Source organism: Phymastichus coffea, unplaced genomic scaffold (assembly GCF_024137745.1).
Source record: "Phymastichus coffea isolate CEN01 unplaced genomic scaffold, Cenicafe_Pcof_1.1 PCOF00099, whole genome shotgun sequence".
Taxonomy (NCBI): domain Eukaryota; kingdom Metazoa; phylum Arthropoda; class Insecta; order Hymenoptera; family Eulophidae; genus Phymastichus; species Phymastichus coffea.
Window position 1 is genome coordinate 217,256 of NW_026706910.1, and position 21,929 is coordinate 239,184.

A 21,929-nucleotide genomic window follows, 5' to 3' on the forward strand; every position below is an offset into this window, starting at 1 on the left:
AAGTACAAAAGAAAAAGGTTTATAAAAGTGTTTGTGGTTATGATACTTTTGCAAGATTTACTGGAGACTAACAGCAATTTTCGCTCAATTGTTTTGGATGCCGTATGATTGTCGAAGGAAAAATAGCAACAACACGAGATATTTTTTTTTTACAGTAAAATACTTTATTTCCCATCAGCTGCCATCGCAATATCAATACAAAAATCGCTAAGTCTTTCTCTATACAATCATAATACTTTCGAAAAATTTTTCTGATTTTCGAATCAGTTCAGGGAAAAAAAATAACATATAAGTGCGATGACTCTTGTAAAAAAGTCTACGTAAACTGCACTCACGTATATATTTTTTCAAGATAAAAGAAAAGATCGACAGTAGTACGCAACTTGACGGCAGCAGGTTTATAACGAATCGCAATAATATTCACATAAGAATATATAATATATAGTAGATATATCTCCTATGACTTTTTATTAATCAACGTAAGATCGCACTCACCAACTCTGTTACTGGGGAGAGATAAAAGGCGCAGCTTTTTTACGTTACGTTTTATTAGTCGTGTGTGGTAAAAAAATCAAACTCTAAATTCATTAAGTTTTACTTCATCTTTTTGTGGAAAAATAAAAGTTGTTACCGCAATATCGGTCGACATGATTGGACCTTTTAATGTCCATTTTCTTCTTTTCGCGCGAATAAGTACATGGATAGCAAAACAATTAATCTTCTATTACATTATATAATCATAATATAATATATAGTATTAATCAATAATGCATATTTTTAAATATGTCTTATATAGCTGCAGGGTGACAAAAACGCTGCGCATAGAGTTAAAAAAATTTGTTCTTTTCATTTATACAATTTAATATCTATTGCTTATCAGATAACAATTAACACATTCGTTTAAAAAAGTATAAGGATTTAAAATTCGAAAACTTCAACATGCTAAGAAGTACACGACACCTCATAAAAACCTTCGCCTTTTTTGAGAAACACGAGTGCGATTATTTTAACGGAAGAGAAGGTTTTATCGTTTTTTTTTCTCGAAACTACTTCGCAGAAAAGAGCGATTACAAGTTGTTCTTTAACATTACATTTTGCAACAAGAACGTGTATTTTCGACTGGTCAAATTTGATTTCAGTTGATATATAATAGTTCTTTTCGAGCTAATCGATTCTCAATACCTCTACTTATTTACAAATATATATTCGATAAAGGCCTCTGTTGTTAATTAATCTATTGAAATACGTCCTTTTATTTATATACAATTACCAGATATTAATAGAATGTTTTACCTAAAGTGATTTTTTATTTGTTATTGTGTGAGTGCGAATGTATCATATAGACGTAAACGAGAAAAAATATTAAATATCTAGATTTCATTATTTCATTTTTGATTAATAAGATTTTTGTAGTTTATGCCCTGATTTTAATAAATGATAGACAAGCATATACATGGTAAAATGAGTAACAATGAAGATTTTAAATTGTAAATATAATTCTAAAGAAATCGATGTATGAAAATGCATTATTTCAAATCAACATTTACGTCCATGTATTTCAAATGTAAAAAATATAAATTAAAAGTTACACCATAGATTATACAATCGGTATATTCCACGTGAGTTAATTAGAATACTAAAATTATATCGAATGAATTAATTATTTCAGCTGCAAGCCATGAATATTAAAGCATACGTAAAAATCATCACAGAAATTCCAATCTAAACAAATATCAAATTCTTTCACTGTTTGTGCAAAAAAAATGGAGACGTAAGATATAAACAATTATAACGATAATTAACGTAGCATTTACGTGGTACATTCTAGACAAGGTAACGAGATTTTTACGAGTGAAATTGATTAACTTGTAAAATGATGATGTAAAAAAACAATTTCTAAAAACACAAGTAAAAAACTAAGTTTGATTTGGAAAAATCCTACTGTCGTGGCATCCGATAAATTGCAATAATACATGTACTCTTTAAGTACGCTCAAAATATCCCATAAAATAATTAAGTACTAAATAATATACATTGACAAATCGATCGCTGAATATAATAATCTTAACAATACCTGAATGACAGTCGTGATATTGCTAAGTTGGTTTTGGATATTTCTCTAATAGATGATTAAATATCATTGCATTACCTAACTCAAGTTTGGCAAAAGCCACGTTATTTTTTAATTCGCGAGCTAACCTTGCCTACGAACTTTTTATTTATCCATTATTGTTGTTCGAGGCAATGTTTTACATTTGACAATGTACAATAGTTGGCGACTTTCATTAGTATATCTTTGCACCTTATAAATCAGCACATGGCATTGTGATCGTCAATTTATTACTAGTCAACGATCCTCTACAAGATGCGAAATATTCATAAATGTTTGATCAAAGATTTTTTTCTCCACAAGTGTCATTATTCAACAATAAAAATATTTGATATCTTGTTTAAGTAATTATTGCCCTTAAATATTCATTAGAACAAACATTTTTATAGAAAAATAGTGTTTTCTTTTCTCGCTTTAAGACTCTTTTTTTTACTGATGGACTAATTTTTCTTGTTTTTCGAGGCACTGTGTTTTATATAGTGTACCCAATTTAGCGAACACATTCGCGTCGGTTTGAGAAAGCTAATTGATTACCTGCCTTTTCCGTAAGAGTATTTTCAGATGCATGTTTGAAATACGGGTGAATAATCAGACAAAGACATTCAGAGATGAAGAACACCCTGGTCGTGGTGACTAAAACGATGGTTGTGGTGATGATGATGATGATGCGATTGATGAGACGAACTTGTTGCATCGTCATGCAAATTGACTCCAGTCAAATCTACGATCTCGTCAGCATCCTCGTCGCTTCCAGTGGCTGCACTTTGCATCGACTGCTGACTACCCGACGAGAGTTGACTGTTGCGCGAGAACGAACCTCGACGGGGCACAGACAACGCGGCTCTTTGATTTGCAGGTTTCACTGTGATTATTAGGTTGGATGAATTCGCGATCATCATGTCCGTTACCTAAGACATGCATTTATAAAATGAACTAAATATATACTATATTCCGTAATACAGTGATAAGTATCAATATCATTCGACAAAGCAATAGATAACAAGATTCCTTCAATTACTTGATAGATAAGATATACATTTTTCAATAAATTAATTCACTTATTACAAAAGTTCCTGTATTCTAAAGATATTAGAAACTAAAAAAAGAAAAATAAAACATACTTGATCTAAGGTTTTACCAGCCACCTCGATACCATTGACCTCTAGCACCTCATCATTTACAGCCAACAGGCCAGTGCCCTCAGCCAAACCTCCTGGTACTAGTCTACTTATAAAAACGCCAGGAACTTTTTCGATTCCACCATTAGGACCAACTCTATAGCTGTCACCATCCTTGATGTAAAAACCAAGTGGCTTGTCCAAGCCATGTTTTAAAAGTTTCACTCTGCGACAGGTTTCAGGCAGAATATCAACATCAATGATTGCTGACACCTACGTAAACATAATTTATTGACTAGTAACTATCAATTGATCGCTGGGAATATGGTCGTAAATTAACTAACCTGTCTGAAATCATGAGGATTTGAAATGGCAAGTGGTTTTGGCTTGCCAGGTGTTCCACCTAAGATACTGGATATCAAGTTATGCTTATGCTTTATTGTACTGGTTCCATTCATATCCTCCAATCCTTCTCCTATAATTACCAAAATCACACATCAATAATCTAACTCTATAATGTTCAACATTAGTCTATATAGTAATAACTAAGGAAATGTATACATACCTTGCCTTTGAATAAGAATTCTCAAAAGAGGCTTAGCAGCAACTATTGCCCTTGCTAGATTATTATCATTATTAATAGGAAGGAGATCCCCATCTGTAGGATCTGTGTACCAAATGTTAAACTTCAAATCAGGGCCTATCTCATGTCTCTCGGCCAGTAATTTTCTGAAGTCTTCGTAGCTAGTGGAGTCATTACGGTTGATGGAAAATCTAATGATATCAGCATCAAACTATAGACAACAGAAACAAAAAAATGAGCGAGTCATAGCACGAAAAGTAATTTTCAATTTGGATACTAGAGCAAGGACAAGCGCGTTGCTAGACTTACCTTGCTCTTAACAGCCACGACATTGCTGTTAACCTGGTGGTGAAGTTTATGTTTGGACATCTTGGTGATGTGTGTGTGCTAAGCTTAAGACTGTGGATGAAAAGCGTGGAAACGCAAATCAATGCATGAGTCAATATAGTGACTCCCCCGTTGCGTTGTACTGTGTACGTGTGTAGTAGCAGCCTTCTTCGTTCGTTCGTTCTCTCTCTCTCTCTCTCTCTCTCTCTCTCTCTCTCTTTCTATCTGTCTTTTTTCTCTCAGGCTCGCTCGCTAAGCTCGGCTAGTGTGAATCAAAACAGCCGCATTTCGATGCAGTGAGTATTGGCATGTTGGACATGACGTCACGGACACCTGCTCGAGCCGTTGGCCGCTACACCGTCGTTTTCTCCTCGCGCACGACGATCTCGCGCTCTCAAGCGAAAGCTAACACTTATAACACACACACACGCAAGCAGAGAGACACTTTTCACGTAATTTTCAACTATTGCTTGTCTTGCGCGCACTTGCGAGGGTAAAGATATTATTGACTATACGCGATGGAAGAGGATTAAATTGACGGGACGACGAGTCACACACATACAACACGCACACGGCTGGGACGAGGATGGCAAGAGCAGTCCCTTCACGACTCTTCCATTATTCACTTCCTCGGCGCATACGGTTTTCCCACTTCGACGTGCATTCCGCTCTCGCCCTCTCTCTCTCTCTCTCGCTCACGAGATGTGTGTGTACACCTATGTGTAGGTACGTTTACCTACATGTCTCCTCGCAAGAGCACTGATCGCGATTGGATTATGTACTGGCTTGTCGACCAATTGGCATGTTTTGGAGCAGATCACGTGACTTTTTGAAATGACTTTTGCACTGGTGTAGCACGAGTTCGTGGTTTTATTATATAAATGCAATGGTGTGCGGCCATGTACATAGATACAATATATAAATATAGCGTTATCGTAAGATTACCTACACCGGTACTAAAGAAATTTTAATCACTGCCATTGTGCGCAGTTTGAATTTACAAAGTTACTGTATTGATAACGAACTAATTCAATAATTTTACTGAATATATATCGCAAGAAATGCTGTGTTCCTACTGCTTTAAAATGTTGTTTTCATTCCATTATAGGTATGACATTTATATGTAAATCACGCCATATATTTAAAACTCGATAGGGCATATGATTTCATCGCGTACTCTAAATTGAGCGTACAATAAATACAAAATTTCTAACAACGGCATTAAAGATTTACAATGAGTGATTCAACAAATTATATTTAAATGATTTTACTTTACTTTACTCTATTAGATGGCGGTGGGTCATATTTAAATGATGGAAGTACGCATGCGTAGACTTTTTACATCACGTCAGTTGTACCAAAATCACGAGCTTCAAAGATTTTACACGTATAATCCAGGCAGCTGATGTTTCCACGATAGACAGATACAGCGGATATCTTTTTTTATAAATTTGTTGCATTCAACATAGTCATCGTATTATTTTTGTTGTGAAAGATTACATCTTTATCACCTACGTATATAACGAAGAAAGACTGATTACTTTACTCATGTAGGTATTATCTTTCATGTAATTACGATGAATGTGTTTCGTATAAACAAATGAATGAAATATTTTTCGACGAGGGAAGATGATGAAACTTGTTTAAGTCGACTTTTTTACACTTTGTTTACAACTCGCGTTCATAACCCGTGCACGCAGCTTATCTTAGTTCACTCATGTATCATTAGTCCATTCGTGTATTTTTTTTGATTTGCTATACACTCGATCTAGTTATTGAAACCAAACGATGATGATGTGTATATTAACTGCTAAGTTTGATACTTTAAATATACATTGGTACAAGCTCAAATATTTATTTAACATCGATCGACCGTTCAAATTTTATCGATGCAGATCAAGCATAACAAGGCTGTGAGAACGTATATACATTTACTAAGTTGCAAATATTCCAGTAGTGATTTAAATCTTGAAATATTCCATTCAGTTCGATTCCTCGAATCAGAGCAATCAGTGCGTTCAATTATTTATCTGCAACATAAGTATTGTGAAATATCTTTTTCTCGTGGACTTGGATTGCCGTATCACACTTTTTCCCCTAAGGACATTATAATCATTAATTCGCAGTCGTAAAAAGTACGAACGATTGAAATATTGATCAATTTAACGATGCCAGCGTGGAATTCTTTTCAAACTGACATTACTACAGCGAACAACAAAACATTCGCCACGTCATCTTTATGTTCGTCTTCGCAAAAAGCTCGAAAATTATCATTCCGGGAAAAAATAACATGACGTGCTGATTGTTTACGTAAGATCGCACAGCTGCAACCGGAAAAAAGAAAAACTGCACACGCGGTCGTCGATTGAACACTGGCGCCTTTTATTAAACTCAAATCGTGGCGTCTGTGGTAAAAAAAAACATAAAAGCCAATAACTTTACCTTGAGTTTATGCACGCATGCAACATAGATAACGTTCGCTTGTCCATGTGTGTTGCTTTGATGAATACTAATGAGGTAAATCTCGCGGCACTCCACGTGAATAATTAATACTTATATTAGGATGCAATACAAAACACGACTCTTTTCTTTGACTACACCGCGTGCTCTGTTTTATAGTCGTCGATGGTTAGATGTTAGCTAAATAAAAATTTTTCGATGAGATGAACCTCGTAGTGTAATATATATATTTACATTTATATGAATTTGAAACCCTTCTCTTTTTATGAATGATTATGCAGTATGAATGCTGAAGAGAGGAGAGCAGAACGTCAACGGCTAAGCGAGGAAAAGAAAATTGCGCAATCAAAATTGCAAGGCAGACTTGATTCCGAAGACAGCAATCCGTGTCTGCAAGTGAATAATCGCCGTGCACAGAAGCTAATTTCTATAAAGATAGGAATACTAATTGTTATGTTCTTCCAGGAACACCATTTGGTGAACAAATGTATGTCGGATAATAATTTTAAAGAAGACCCTTGCAAAATTTACTTTGAAAATTACAAAGCCTGCAAATCGTTTTGGGTGCGTATATAAATTATTATGCGTGAAGTATGTCGACAATTTTCGATGAATAATTCAAATGTGTTCAACTTCGTACAGTGGTCAATTTCAATGAATCGTAGATGGAAAGGAATTGTTCCAGAACTTCCTCCTCCAGACGAACGAAGGAAAATTAAAGCTGATTATATGGAAACTTTTAAGAACAGTTGATATTTGTCAATAATATTAAATAATCTAGTGTAAAATAATAAGCGCTATAAAAAGGATAAAATACAATTATTAATTTTGTAAAATGCATATACTTCAATATTTTTGTGACATAAACATTTTTTATAAGACACACTTTTGATTATGTATTCTTTTTTAGCTTGTAATTTTGTAAGTAGTAGTTTCATAACAAACTACTTCGGTATTGTGTTGATTGCCAAACGAAAAAATAATCGAGAAGTAAAATACGATGTCTATATAAAATACCTCGCATACAATGGTAATTATATCGTTTAATTTCTTTGTTTATTATTTTTTTTTGTAATTACGTGAAATCGTACTTGCAACACTGATGAAACAATCAGAAGGAAAACTCCACGATCTTTTTTAACTGCTAAGTTTGATATTTTAAATATACATTGGTACAAGCTCAAGTATTTATTTAACATCGACATTCAAATTTTATCGATGCAGATCAAGCATAACAAGGCTGTGTGAACATATAGACAATTACTAAGTTAAAAATATACTACATGTAAAAAAACCAGTTTTACAATTATTTCATATTATATATATATATATATACACACACAATACACGGCACAATGTGTGTCAAATAGTTTGTACATACTCTGTTGGTTTACTTTTTTTTCTTTTTTTTTTTTGGAGAGCATAAAATTACATAATAATGCCGTTACTTGACAATTATAAATTACAAGCAAAATTCATGTATATCCGGCTCATAATTATAGCAAACTATATTTTTTATTTATGAGAATGCGTTTCTTATATTATACACAATAATTATCGGAAGTTAATGTGATTATTGAAAAAAACTTTGGAAAATCGTCTTATCAAAATTCATCAATCATGACTAAACGAATTTTTGAATACAAACAAAAAAATAACATTGACGTTTTACGGAAAAAATAAACGTAATTTATAAACTATCTCTTGATTCAATCAGAATCAAAGATTTTTAGAAATGCTGTAAACTTTTGGTAATTTTTTATTAAAAAAATTATAATATAATAATTATATGAATTACGTTCAAACAGCCAATGCATGCTTAACAAAACATTTCAATGATCTTATGTGACTAGGGGAATACAGTAATACGTTGCACTATGAAGTTATTTTTCTAAAGACATAGTATCTCAAAAATTTGTCGTTTTTCACTAGTGTAGTATTTGTTCAAAGTGAAATTATAATGATATAATATGAAAATTTTTTCTTCTACAAAAGTTCATTGTTATTTTTTTTCCCACAATAATTGATTCACTCATTTTCATGATTGTACTTTAGTATAACAATAAAGCACTTTTTTAATATATTCGTAAAAGTCTAAAATTTGGTTAATTACACCCATTAAAATAAGATTTCACTTTGTCTCATCAACGCAGTGCCCGATCAAGAAAAAAATAATTATACGACGTATATGCAAGCAACAAGCACATTGTTGATCAAATAGGCAAGAGTGAACATGGTGTTTGAGTTCAATTAAACACACTCACACATAACTAGCTTTCAACTAGCACATCAAGTACAGCCAACACACGGCTAAAGTCTTAATTGGAATCAAGATTTATGTGTGTGTATATATATGCATAAAATATACATATACATATATATTTATATGTATATTTTTTTAACATACGTCCGAGGGACAATGCATGATAAAAACGAAGAAGGTGCAGTTATCCTAGATACGAGACAACCAAACTAAATCTATTGTATAGGTAGAATAGGTATAGAATTTTTCAATCTATGGTGTAACGAATTTGCTGTATCATTCTAACTATTATACGTAGTTGTTTAAGGTAAGGATACGTGTTTTTTTCTTAATAATTTCATTCAAGCATTTTCTTTTTTTTAAATAGTGCTAACTCTTAATGCTGCGATCATTCCCTAAGCAATCACAATTTTAATCACAGTAGAATGAGATTAGATTTACTATGGCGGCATATCGAATCAATATTTCGCAGGTACTAGTGGCAACGTAATGCAAGTGAATTTTTGTGAATGACTGTGGAATTCTTTAAGTTAATCTAGTCTTTGAATTGAAAAAAGCATTAAGTAATCAAATTAAAATAAAGGTCATACAAAAATATTACTGTGCAGTATGATCTCTGCTGTTCCGTATTGATGAAATTTTGTCAGATCTCTATCTTTTTTAGTTTGTTTTTGCTCCTTATAGCAACTAATCACCTATTACTTTCGTTTTCAGCATGTATTGTCGGCAAGTAGTCAATCTGCACGATTTTTTATTCTGAACGTATTGATTCGGAAATGACGACACATCTGCCGCACCTGTAAATTGGTTCGATATTTAAAATCAGTTAAGTAATGGCATAATATTCTGCAGAGTAAAATTATTTTTTTCATTTATGAAACTTACAACACATGTGCCATAGTGTATGTGAGCTAGTAGAGCACCGATAGCTAATAAATACATCAGCTTCAAATCTAAACTAGGAAAAATGAACACTAACAATGCTGTGCCAGCAGCAGGGAAAAGAATCCACGAAAATATTTCACATCTTGTGTTACTCATTTGTGCTACAATTAGTCGGCACTGGAATAAAATAACTTTAAATTAGAAGTGGTTATAGAGTATGAAAAATATATAATAATGTTAGTAGATATTTACACAAATATTGGAATACATAGTTCCAACGGTAAAAAAAACTATTCTTGGGTCTGCCTCTATAATTTGAGTTGGAGAGTATATTACCCATACGGTGCAAATAGTAAATAAAACTGCTAATGGTACTAATGGTCTTATAGCTTCTGAAAATGATCTCATTTTCCCAGTTTCATCTCTATATGACCTGAAATTTTTTTTATTCATAATAAATTGTTATATTATAAAATAAAATTTCACAGTTATTTCAGTTGGAACTTACTTATAAATATTCCAGAGTACAACTGGCAAACTAGACACAATTGCATTCAAGTACAGGAACATTTCAAACATGCTACCTGCATTAATTCCCCAAGGCAGATCAAACTTCCAAAACTCATGTCCTCCAATGTATGTTATAATAAAGACAATAACAGTTCCTAACATTGAAGCATCATAGCTCCAGGGCAAAAATAGTACTCCTGTGTTGTATTTTTCCCAGTGACTTAGATGAAAGTTAATAAACACATTCCACAAAATAAAGTACATCCTCAAAGTTGATACACTGTGTTCTGTTCGACCAAAAACAGAAAACATACAGCTGGTAATATAGACAGTAGTCCAACTATCTAAACCATGATCAAACAGTTCTCCCAATGGACCAGATGACTCTGTTCTTCTTGCCTGTTTGCCATCAATTCCATCTACCAAAACCAACGTATCTGCTTTATTGTACATCAATTTGTTTGAGTTTCATAAAATTTGTTAAAATTACTCACCAAGAGTATAAGCCATGAAAACATTAAATGCTCCAGCAGCAAAGACCCATCTTGGAATATTTTGATATTCAGGATGATCATCACTTGAGGCATAATAGTAGTAATCATATATCGAAAACATGATAAAATTCCATACTGTGAATAGGAAGCCTGCGAATGTCAGTAAATTTGGTGCGACCCATCTTGGACAAAGCTAAAAACAATTAAATAATAGATAAGAAATTGTTGTATCCATATATGGAAAATAAATGAAGATTGTCAAGTTACTTGTACAACTTTATTCCAAAATGGGTGCATAATATACACACTAAGTGGACTGGTATCCAGCGAACTATACTGTAGAGGATAGACATGAGGTAATTAGTGTAAGTTTATCATAATTGAAGAAAGCTCATATCAGACATTCTGTAAAAACTTACTTTATAATTTTCGAAGCCTGACAAATGCTCCTGAGAAAGGTACTCTAATTCCAACTTCATTTTGTCAACTACTAATCCGCAATAAATATATATATATACATATATACATATATATTACAACAATCGGATATCAAAACTATCTTTCACTGACTCGCGTTAGTAGTGACTAGTCAACGTGTGCGCTTCCACATGAAAATCCTGCAATCAATGAGTCAATGACGCGCCACCCTCTCGTGCGTCAATTGTCTAGTCCGAGTACTGGAAAAAGCCGATATGTCATATACGGGCTATCTACGAATTAATAGACTACGAATCAGAACTACGTCTATTCACATGAGCAACGGCTCTTCCATAACTGCAGCAAATGAAAATGAAAGTAAGCGCAATTCTCTGTTAGGTCGCGCGCGTGGACGCCGTCGTGGAACTACTAACTGTCGTACGCCCGGCCAAACCGACACTGTAGGCAATGCATGCATGTATGAACGCGTTAATGCACGTTCACACATACACGTGCGCGCGTGCACTCTCCTTCCCGCTCCCGCCCTCGTGCCAACTACTTTCCGCGCCGCCCATGTGCGCACTATCGAACGATGCTTCGATTGTCATTGTGCGTGCGTGTAGCTCGAATCAAGGGTTATTCTTAGCGTTTGCCACACTAGATTTTGCTGTTGTAACCGAACCTTTGATTCGCTTACTAGTTTGTGGATCTAACGGAATCTCGTACACGGACGGATCTCTCGTCTTTACAGCCTGCTGCAGATAGTACTGCAGGCTGCAGCGTTTAAATATCGTACAAAAGTTGATTCGTGTATGATGTATTTTCTTTGATTTTCAACTGATAAGACTAAAAAATTTATGACATGGCTCTGGCTTTTCGAGCTGCTTTCCTCGGTCGAGGATTCCGAATTGGTACCACAAAATGTACCTTGTTTAAAATTAGTTTAGATTCATTATCACATGTACAGAACAATTACGATTACAAGGTTAGGATTTATTGTTGCATAAATAGACAAAATAAACAATTGCATGAGTATCACATTATTATAAAAAATAATTTTTTTACTTCAGGCATTATACACTTTGTCAACTGCTTCACGACAAACGTATTCTACGTTAAGTGGTGCAACAAGAAAGAGAAACGTGAACAAAAGTGAGACTGAACAGTTTGAAGTGAAAAAAACTGAAGATGGAAAGGAAATTGTATATGAAGGAATGCTGTCTCTCAGAGTTAGAAACATTAAATTTTTCTCTCTGTCTACGACATTTTTGGCTTTAGGAGTTCAGCCTCTAATTTACATGAAAGCAGTTATGGGAGGTATTGCTACTAAATGGACGATACCAACATTTGCAGTATTGGCTGCTTTTGCTGTTGCGACTCCAGTCTTGCTTCACTATGTTACAAAAAGATATATAATTCAAGTTTTGTATGATCCTGTTAAAGATACATATACTGCCGTTACTTACAACATATTTGTTAAAGAGAAAAAGGTAAACAAAGGACTGCATGAAAAAATTTTATGAATTATATCGTAATGTTTCTTTCTAGGTCGAGTTCACTCCTCAGGATGTCACTATCCCTACGATACTTGGAATGTTTACTACTTGTGCTATCAAGGGTAAGCCTATGTTTTTAGATGCTGAAGACTTTTCTGAACAGAAGCATTATATAAGGATAATGGGATATGATAAACCATTGGATCTTCAAGGTGGTACCATGAAACCCAAGCCAAAAAAAATATATAAGCCAGACAATGTCTAGTCATAGTATTTTTTATTATCATTATTACTGTACACTATCTTTGTGGTGGTTCACTTTTCATTTCTAATAGAACATTATAATGAGGTTTTTCTAATTACAAAATATGTACATTTGATGAAACTTCAGTGCGGGGTAGCTGTGAGGGTGAATTTAATTCGAATGTGAAGTTTGTAAATTGAGATTTTACCAAGCTTGTCGCAAACAATCGTTAAAGATAACGAAAAGGAAATAAATAAATTGTTAACATACTCATCGTTTGATCACATACGATTATTACATTTAAGCAATAAAATGGCGTTAAAAAAATAGTATATGCATTACAATGATTTATCAGTCGTTTGGATACACGGTTCAAGGAAAAAAGAAAACGGAAATGCAACGCTGTTTTCAATGACTTTTTTCTTCGTTCTCTCAAAAAAAAAAAAGAAATAATAAACATAAATAAATAAAATATAGTAAAAAGAAATAAAAGAAAAATATATACTTGCATTCTCTATAGCATACATATTTCACATATTCGCGGCAAAGATCACAGATAACGTGTTGAAAAGTTATTTAAAGAGCAATGCAATGAGAACGAGATAAAAATTCAGTCCAAGTACATTAAGCCGGCAATAGATCAAAGTCATCGGAGACGTGTACCATGGGTACGTGGTAATCATCTGCCTGAGGTGTATCTTCTATCGCACAGAACTCGATTTCTTTTAGTTTCCATTCCCAGTCCATTAACTGTACGGCGTGCAGAGATTCTGCTTCGTTATGGTGCCTTAACAACATTCCTTCCTAAATTCGAGAACAAACATTATTTTTCCACTTCTATATATAAGCATATCTATGTAAACTAGATTTTCCTGTTCAATGATTATTTAAACTAGATTACGTACAGTAATTCTAGTCGGTTTATCATTGAGTAATTTAATCTCACCCAACTTATTACGACGTAACATAATGATGTTTACCGAGTAAGATAATTTGGGTATAGAGTTGCTATTTACATATTCAGTCATAATTTGGCAACCTACCTTAATTTTTTCCCACTTGTCATCAACGTCCTGTAGCCAACTAAGGAACAACCTGCCGTTGTAGCGACTTCTAGCATTTCTGTCTTTCTCCTCTTGCTCGGGTGTAATAACATTGTAAACTTCATCGTCCTTGAGAATGGTACATACAGAGAATGGAAGCGACTGATTGGCGAGAGCTCGAGCTGCTCGGCCATGTACTCTGAGTATCTCCTGTTCCACAGATAAGACTAGTTTTTCTTTCTCGACAACGTGCTGCATTCGTAATCTGTAACGTTCTTTCTCTTGTTCGATATAGAGCTCTCTCATGACTCCAAGAAGTTCTTTCGGTGGACAGACCAGCGGTTCTTTATTCGTGCCGGCTAGCACGTATGTGCAACGATTCATTAGGTAGTCTTTAAAACCTTGCGGGGGCTTTGGCTGCACGGGAAATAGATTTTTTCTTCTTTTGTCAATCTGACACGCAAAATGAGGTAAAATTACTAAAGTAAAGTTACACTACTAATGCTTTTGGTAAATAATGTAGCCAAATGAAATTTAACGAAAAATAGTACATTATGTACCTAGGCTGGGAAAATATTAGTAAGTCGATAGCACGTGGGAATTGACATCAAGGCGAAGTCGCGGTTGGCAAACACGTGATATGGGCTTACTTATTTCCCGGCCGTGGTGCGTATACAATTTTTTTTACTCAGCGAGGTTGAAATTAGCATGTTACCGACCAACCCGCGTTCGGTAAATGCTACTTTCGGGCTGCTGGACAAAAAACAATAACCCACCTGTTTTCTAATGTTCAAGAATAACTGATAGCAGTTTGTGATCGGCTGATCATGCGGATGAATCTCAGAGCTAGTGCTGGCAGTCTCTTGCGTATCACTCTTCGCCTCTGCAGTAGTTGTTTGTTGAGCTTCTTTATTTGATTTGATCTTCCTTTTTCTCGGATGCAATTCTACTGGTGCTTGAGACGACGCGTTTGACGTTTCACTACTGCTAGCATCTTTCTTTGTGCTACTTTCAGATGGTTCGGGCTCTTTCCTCACTTCTACTTTTTCGCATTTTTCTGTTGTACTACTTGACTTTGTCGTCATTGTAGTTGTGGAGCCTTGTCCTGGCGAATCAGTTGACACCGATTTTCCAGTTTCGGACGCTCCGCCAGCTTCTGGAGTAGGCGAGTGATGCCGTTGCTGTGGTGACGAGTTGTTGGATCTGTCCGCAGCGTTCGAAGGCAGAGGAGAAGAATTGGAGTAAGCTCCATTACTAGACTGCCCACCGTTTCCCGATCGATTTGAACTTCTCAAAACTCTTTGATGGTGCGTTGAACGCGAATCGTTGTCTAAAGCTCCGCTGAAGTCCTTTTTCTCGTCTCCTTTATTCGCCGCACTTGAGTTGTCCAATGGACTAGTCGTACCGCTCGTAGCTCCAGTTGTACCCGGGTCTTTGTCCATAGAATCGTTGCTGTTAGAACTAGCAACGACGTAAGGCAATTGGTGACTCCTATTCGATGTGCTTTTTCCATTACGATTGCCTTGCTCTTGCTCCGACGTCGTGCTCTGCGGGATGACGATTTTCAAGGGTGGAACTTTTGGTGCTGAACCACTGTCAGAACTTTTAGAACGATCGTCTTCACCGTCTGATTCTACAGCTGACGGTGTCGCTCCTTTGGTGTTGTTACTCGAAGCAGTGGATGTGGTCGAAGGTTTCGGACTGTTAGCGTTCAATGCACTTGGGCTCTTTTCACTACTACTCTGACCAGACTTGGATGTGATTACTGCAGAAGTTTGCTTGCTGGATTTGGCACTCTATTGGAAAGAAGAATACATAGGTATCAGTTAAAGCTGCACTGCTGCGGTCGATACGGAATTGAATCGTTTATTTATTGTTCTACTTCGGCTACATAAATCGACTCGGTAAAAAAAAATTGGCATCTGTTATGATAGAGAAAGGCGAGTAGGTAAAAGTAGGTTGCGAAATACAGGGTTTTCTAATTGTACTGTAAGCAATTATAGATTTTTGTTTATACATGCGAGAATTATGTTTCATTAAAGCATCATTTTTAACTACTTAAAAGTGTAATGAACGATTCAATTGTAAGAAGGTTTTTTCCAAAATAAGAATGACTCTGTTTACAATTATTAATTAAAGCCAAAATAATCAAGTTTTCGTTCAAGGAAAATGTGTGATTATAAGCTAATCGAGCTAGGACTTTATAAATTGTGTTTGAGCGAATCACTTCGATCATAACGCTGATTGCAACAATCTCTTCCCGATCGATAATAAACTAGAACAAATGAAACTTTCTGCAACAAAAAAAAAAAAGAAAAGAAAAAAATATAGGATTTGAAAGTCCCATTTTGGAAAGAAGCCCTCGAAAGCTTGTCAAACGGTTTTTGTACGAGGTACTGACTTTCTCAGTGACACCGGGGTTATTCCTGCCCGCGGTCTGCCTATTACTAGCCTGTCCTTTAGAGCTGCCGACCTCTTTTGGGTTGCTGTCCGTTGCATCCTTTTTCTTTCTTTTTCGGCCTTCCTCGTCCTGCTCGTCACCAGGGCCACCTTCACTTTCGAAGGCACGTTTCGTCGTCGAAGTAGTCGATGAACTCGATGACTGCGGTGATGCTGCTGTCATTGGTTCATCCAACATTGCCGTTGCAACTGATGCTGACAACGAATCCGCTGGAATTGTACCGCTTGGATTTTGTGGATTATTTGGGCTGGAAGACGTGATTGTTGTTGAGGTTGCGGTCGATGATGAGGTTGTACCCACTCCAGCTGTTGATCCTGTGAAGTAAAAAAATTTTGAATCCCAATTCATAAAGCATGGGTCAATATCTTAGAACGTTTCTTAAAAAACTTGCTGAGACTAAAACATGTAACTTTAAAATGTCATGTAAGCAAGATTTCAAAACTTTTCTCAAGGTCAGCTCAGTTGCAGTCAGTCAACAGGCCTTTAAGAATGCAAACGTACGTGCTATGATTCATTGATAAATGAAAGCGATCAGTGTATTTTCAACAGACTTGATCGAAGTTCCGCGCGAGGTAACATCTCGAGACCGATTCATTTATCCGTGCTTGTCGCAGAGAAATATCGATTCGTCAAGTGGTTCGCGAATATTAGAAAAAAAAATTTCTTGAAGCCATAACGACCAACCTGTAGCAGTGTTTCCAGCGCCAGCATTGGATTCTCTGTTCTCTCTATCCTTGTCCTTGTTCTCTTTGTCGGGATTCGGCGAAGTGCTGGTACCGCGAACCGGCGTGGCTTCCTTGGAGCTCTTAAACTCGTAAACGTCCCCACTACTCTCGGCACCTTCCGCAGCTAGCGTGCTCGATGCAGCATTCGGGCTCGACGACTCCATCTGCATCAGCGTGAATCTCGTGTTATCTGTCGGTCACGTGGCGCGCATCGCGTACGCGACTTCCGTCAAGACTACAACTTACCGTTGACGAGGACGAGCGTGGTGTTGCATTCACTGACTGCTGCTGCTTTTTCGAGTCATCGCGTCCGGCACGCACTTGGTTAAGCCTGAGTGTGACGCGCGGTGAGGACGAGCCTTGTCTGTCCACTGCAACGTGTAAGGTGGTAGGTTCAATGCACGCCTGTGCACGCTTCGTTTGTCGTCACCCGGTATACGAGACGCAACGCGACGAGGCCAACGCACTGGCTCGCGGTCGAAGGGAGCATACAGCTAGCGAGTGCACACCGTGTATATTTACGACTAGCGACTAGAGTTCCACGAGCGACCAAGACAGAGAGAGCGTGTAAGAGAGATAGCGTTTAAATGGCGATTATCGAAATGGAGAGCGCGCGACGTGCGCGCGTGGGGATATTTCTCTCGACGAGATCCGCAAGAGCGGTACAGTGCTCGTGGCACTGTAGACAGTTGAACAAAGTCCGCGAGGCGACTGACTACCTCCTGCCTACGTACGCACTCTCTTGAGACGACAGATGCCCCCTCTACCTCTCCGTGCGACCCTCCTTCTCTTTTACTTTCTCGCTCGTGCTCTCTCGTCTCGTCTCGTCCCTCTCTTTCCCCCCTCTTCCACCCTCTCTCACTATCTTGCTGTACTGCTGCGAGGCGACCAAAGACCGGCTAATTGGGAAAAAATTTTTCCTCTGTCACGGCCTTCTGCTAGTTTTCGGGAGACGAGGCCGCTCGCAGGCATAAGACGTCCCACGGAGCGCGCATACCTTTGTTTTGTGGCGGTGTCCTGCGCATCTCATCGGAGGGTAACTCCTCGGCAGCACACTCGGCAGGCGACTCCGCGGCCACGGGGCTCGCAGTCCTCACCTGCAGTTCGTCCGGCGAACTCGAACCCGCGAACTCTGCAAAGGCACGCGTGCACAAAACGATCAGTACGAATTTTGCGAGACCGCGCAGTCGTACGCTAAAAGCTTATTTAGCAAATGATATATATCCCAACTCTGACTATAATATATCCGTGTATAAATCTGTATGTGTGTAAGATACGAGCCAAACGGCATCTGGCGGACAGACGCCGACAGCGCCATTTTGCGTGTGATTATGCGGTCTCTCCGCTTGATATGCATACACGTATATATACCTAGCGGGAATGACTTTAATCGAGGCAGATCTGCTGCGAGGCAGGGCGCCAAAGTTTAATGAGCCGCGAATACTGTGGGCTAGGCAGACATTTTAAACTCGTTAGCAATTTCTTGACAGCACTCGGTGGGAACGCTTCGATCTGTCGATATTTGTTGTTCGATTAAGTAACACGGAGTTGACATTCGGTTAATTATGCAATTTTGATCAGTACTGATCAAGGTCATAAGAATTTACGGTGCTATTGATCCATTTTTCACGATAAGGAATTGCTCTAAATTCTATTTTGTAGCAGTACTTTTGTACATTGATGTTTGATTAAAGGGAAAAATTTCGTTAAAATATTTTTGAAAGATTTAGCTGAATGCTGCGAATAATGGGAAAATAGGAAACTGCATAGCACACCAACAAAGTTGATGCGTTAGTTGTAAAAACAAAGATTGGTGGTTTCAGAAAAGATTTGGGGAAAACGGATATTTTTTGTGATCTGAAAATGATAACATAGTAGCTTAATAAACTATCTAACGGAAAACTTAGTGTGAAAGATCAAGTGGCTTGAATATTCACAACTAGTCAAAATTCATTTAGGGCAAATTTTCTATTTTATGTTTACGTTTAAATGAGAAATGTTAGCGATAATTAAGGTAAATGCATATTGCAAAATTTATACAAAGACATATTGTCAATATATCGACCGTTTGTAGTGTATAAAGCAGCGTCAAACTTAAGAAAAAATAGTTTGAAAAGTTTTAATTCTAAGACCATTCAATTACCAATAAAACTTACCATTTCGTTCTTTTGAATTACAACCATTTAGACGTAACCTGTCATCTTGTCGGCTATATGAGTTGCTTACATCTAATAGATCGGCATTTTTGTTGGACCATCGGCTCTTTGAACTTTTCTGGTGCAGTGGTGAAGATCTTGTATTGTTTGATGGAAGTGTACTTTCAGATCTGCTTGATGATTGACCTAAAAGATAATAATTAATGCATCAATAATAATGATAATTGATCAATTTATCTGTATTACCTTAAAGGGCTGTTAGACATCATGAAATAAACTAGAAACCCTATATTATTTATCAAACAATTATAGACTAATTATGTACATTACTTTAATATTAATAAAATGTTTTTATATAAATCTACACTTACGTTACTCAAATTTAATACGTCATAATATCAAAAATCAATGGTAAAAATTATTAAATTAACTATAAAAAAGTTCAAATTTGAATAAAAATTTCATTCATTTTTGTAACGTGAAGCCCAGCAAAAAATACCTAGAATCTAGTACTGACCCATATAATTTTCCCTTCCGAGAATTCCAGGTAAGTCGTCGTCGTCAAAACAATAACAGTGCTAATGTTTGTTTTGATTCTTATCGGCATGCACACGCGGTGCATAAGTTTCATGCGTGCGACAAAGAAAGCAAGTGCCGGATCGAAGGTGCGCGTGCTCGTTGTTGGCTAAGAAAGGGTTGGGGGGGGGGGGGAGATCTGTGTGGTTGTGCGAGAGAAGAAATCGCGCGCAATAAGCACAACGACGAAAATTGCACTAGCAGACAGCGAGAGAACATGAGAACTGAAAGATGAATTGACAAGTTACCTGATGTAATTTCTTGGGAAGTCATTTGCAGAATAAGCGCAAGCTGCTGGCGCTCGGACATCCGCGCTGGGTAACCGCGGAAACGACTGTTACCGCCTGCGGGCATTCCGCCGTCCTCATAACTTGCATGCACTGTGTCCACTTGACCGTTGCTTACAACAAGCACCAGCACCTTCTTACAATCACCGGCTTGACGATGAAGATCAAAGCTTCTGCAAAATGCTTTTGCAAGCGACTTCAATTCAATTGCAAGCTTATCGTTATAACCTTAAAGTTGCAGAACAGCGGCAGCGGCAGCCGCCGCGCCATTTTGAGAGACGCGGTAGACACACACACGGACTTTGTCGCGATAGCTGTTACCGGTTGCTCGTCTAAGATTTACTGAACTGAGCTAGCGTTAATATATCCCTCAGCGATTGACAGTGTCGTCGAGAAGACGCGGCGAACGTTCGAACGTCCGTTTTCCTCGGCTGCGTGTGAGCCGCGCTAATCGCCTGCTATACTGCACCGCGAGTGCGACAGAGATGGAGATGGGCTCGTGAGGAGCGCGCCAAGAGAGAGAGAGAAGGTTGATTTTCTCTCACTCTCACCCCACCCCTTTCCGCACCAAAGATCACTGTATGTGAATACCCGTGGCCCGGTGCGCAATACGACGCAACGACCAATCGCTGAGCTTCGCGCCATCGGCCGTTTGACACACATACATGCGCAGCACGCAAGCGACTCACTGAGATATGGCGCCAAACTCTGCCCAGTTTCAATATTGAATATTTCGCTTCCTTTTTTAATTTGTAAACATAATAAAATAACAAAGTTAAAAAATTTGAAATAATCACATATTTGGGATGTAGTCTTGGAACTAGATTTATAGTTGACATCTGTTGATGTTTGTATCAAACTTTATAATTATGGGTGTATGTATTTTAATTAAGTTAATTAAGTATTTGAATAAATTATGTGAAAGCTGATGTATAACCAATTGTGGGAGAGTAACACTCTTCATACGTGTTATGTTATGTATTTGTCGATTTTATTTATTTGGGTGCAATACTTTTCCGTCTTCTAACTTTGAAATCACACCTTCGGCGCTTGTTTCTAGCTCTCGTGTAGAAAAAACTGTCCATAACTGATGCGAAAAGGCTTTGTGACGAAACTCGTTACAGCACCCGCTTTCGACAAGTGCCTTGAATCTCTGGTTTCTTAAAAAATTTTTTCACACCCGCTAGGAAATGTACTATTTTAAGTTTCGTTGATTTAGAGTGCTTTGTATGTATTAGAAAAACAGGATAAACGTTTTAGTACTATTTTTATATTTAAATTGATAGATGAGTTTCATATTTGTACTTAAAGAAAGTTATGACAAATCTGTTGCAGAAATGAAACATTTATCCGAAATATTCGAATATTCAAATATTCAATAATCCTTAAAAATATCATTAATATTACTATTCATACAATAATTCTTTCATATTCACAAAAAATTGTGTGTGAAAACCGTTGTTCTGATTTCAAGAAAGCGGTATTTACGGCAACTTTCGCCGGCTATAATTTGATACAAATGTTCAACAGACGGCTAACCGCTCGCAATACGAATGGACACGTGCACAAAGTAGCCGTCAGGTTGATTTGACTTTTTTATAGCAATACCTTATAACAAATTTGGCTTATAACAATACCGCTGAGTCTCTTCATCCGGTCTCGTGTCCTTTTCAATTCTGATGGACCAACCAGTTTTTCTTATGTATTTTGACCCTATCGCATCTAAATTTTTTGGCTGTATTGTCAATGTATTACTGGTTCAATTGTCATTAAC

At 36.9% G+C, this 21,929-nt stretch overlaps 4 protein-coding genes across 5 annotated transcripts; 1 reads left to right on the forward strand and 3 right to left on the reverse strand.

The window, feature by feature from the left end:
* Nucleotides 1-168: 168 nt before the first annotated feature.
* On the reverse strand, nt 169-5,683 carry LOC131670064 (partitioning defective 6 homolog beta-like). Its single transcript, XM_058945387.1, has 5 exons — nt 4,121-5,683; nt 3,794-4,022; nt 3,573-3,703; nt 3,232-3,501; nt 169-3,018 (listed from the first exon to the last, which is right to left on the reverse strand). The coding sequence occupies exons 1-5, from the start codon at nt 4,178-4,180 to the stop codon at nt 2,713-2,715; spliced, it is 996 nt and encodes a 331-aa protein (XP_058801370.1). The 5' UTR covers nt 4,181-5,683; the 3' UTR covers nt 169-2,712.
* Nucleotides 5,684-7,371: 1,688 nt separating this feature from the next.
* Nucleotides 7,372-11,683, reverse strand: LOC131670063 (ethanolaminephosphotransferase 1-like). Its single transcript, XM_058945386.1, has 8 exons — nt 11,503-11,683; nt 11,170-11,427; nt 11,018-11,086; nt 10,751-10,943; nt 10,255-10,675; nt 9,999-10,179; nt 9,747-9,923; nt 7,372-9,658 (listed from the first exon to the last, which is right to left on the reverse strand). Exons 2-8 carry the CDS (start codon nt 11,227-11,229, stop codon nt 9,596-9,598), a joined length of 1,164 nt encoding a protein of 387 aa, XP_058801369.1. The 5' UTR covers nt 11,230-11,427; nt 11,503-11,683; the 3' UTR covers nt 7,372-9,595.
* A 102-nt stretch (nt 11,684-11,785) lies between these two features.
* Nucleotides 11,786-12,932, forward strand: LOC131670065 (transmembrane protein 70 homolog, mitochondrial). Its single transcript, XM_058945388.1, has 3 exons — nt 11,786-12,152; nt 12,238-12,657; nt 12,716-12,932. Exons 1-3 carry the CDS (start codon nt 12,030-12,032, stop codon nt 12,926-12,928), a joined length of 756 nt encoding a protein of 251 aa, XP_058801371.1. The 5' UTR covers nt 11,786-12,029; the 3' UTR covers nt 12,929-12,932.
* Nucleotides 12,933-13,510: 578 nt separating this feature from the next.
* On the reverse strand, nt 13,511-20,620 carry LOC131670062 (serine-rich adhesin for platelets). 2 transcript variants are annotated; one of them, XM_058945385.1, is made up of 9 exons: nt 20,117-20,620; nt 19,293-19,478; nt 18,134-18,268; nt 17,383-17,507; nt 17,096-17,300; nt 16,424-16,725; nt 14,727-15,746; nt 13,951-14,403; nt 13,511-13,711 (listed from the first exon to the last, which is right to left on the reverse strand). In XM_058945385.1, exons 1-9 carry the CDS (start codon nt 20,220-20,222, stop codon nt 13,532-13,534), a joined length of 2,712 nt encoding a protein of 903 aa, XP_058801368.1. In that variant the 5' UTR covers nt 20,223-20,620; the 3' UTR covers nt 13,511-13,531. The 2 variants fall into 2 exon arrangements, with proteins under 2 accessions (XP_058801368.1, XP_058801367.1); XM_058945384.1 differs by having other exon boundaries at nt 16,352-16,725.
* Nucleotides 20,621-21,929: the final 1,309 nt, after the last annotated feature.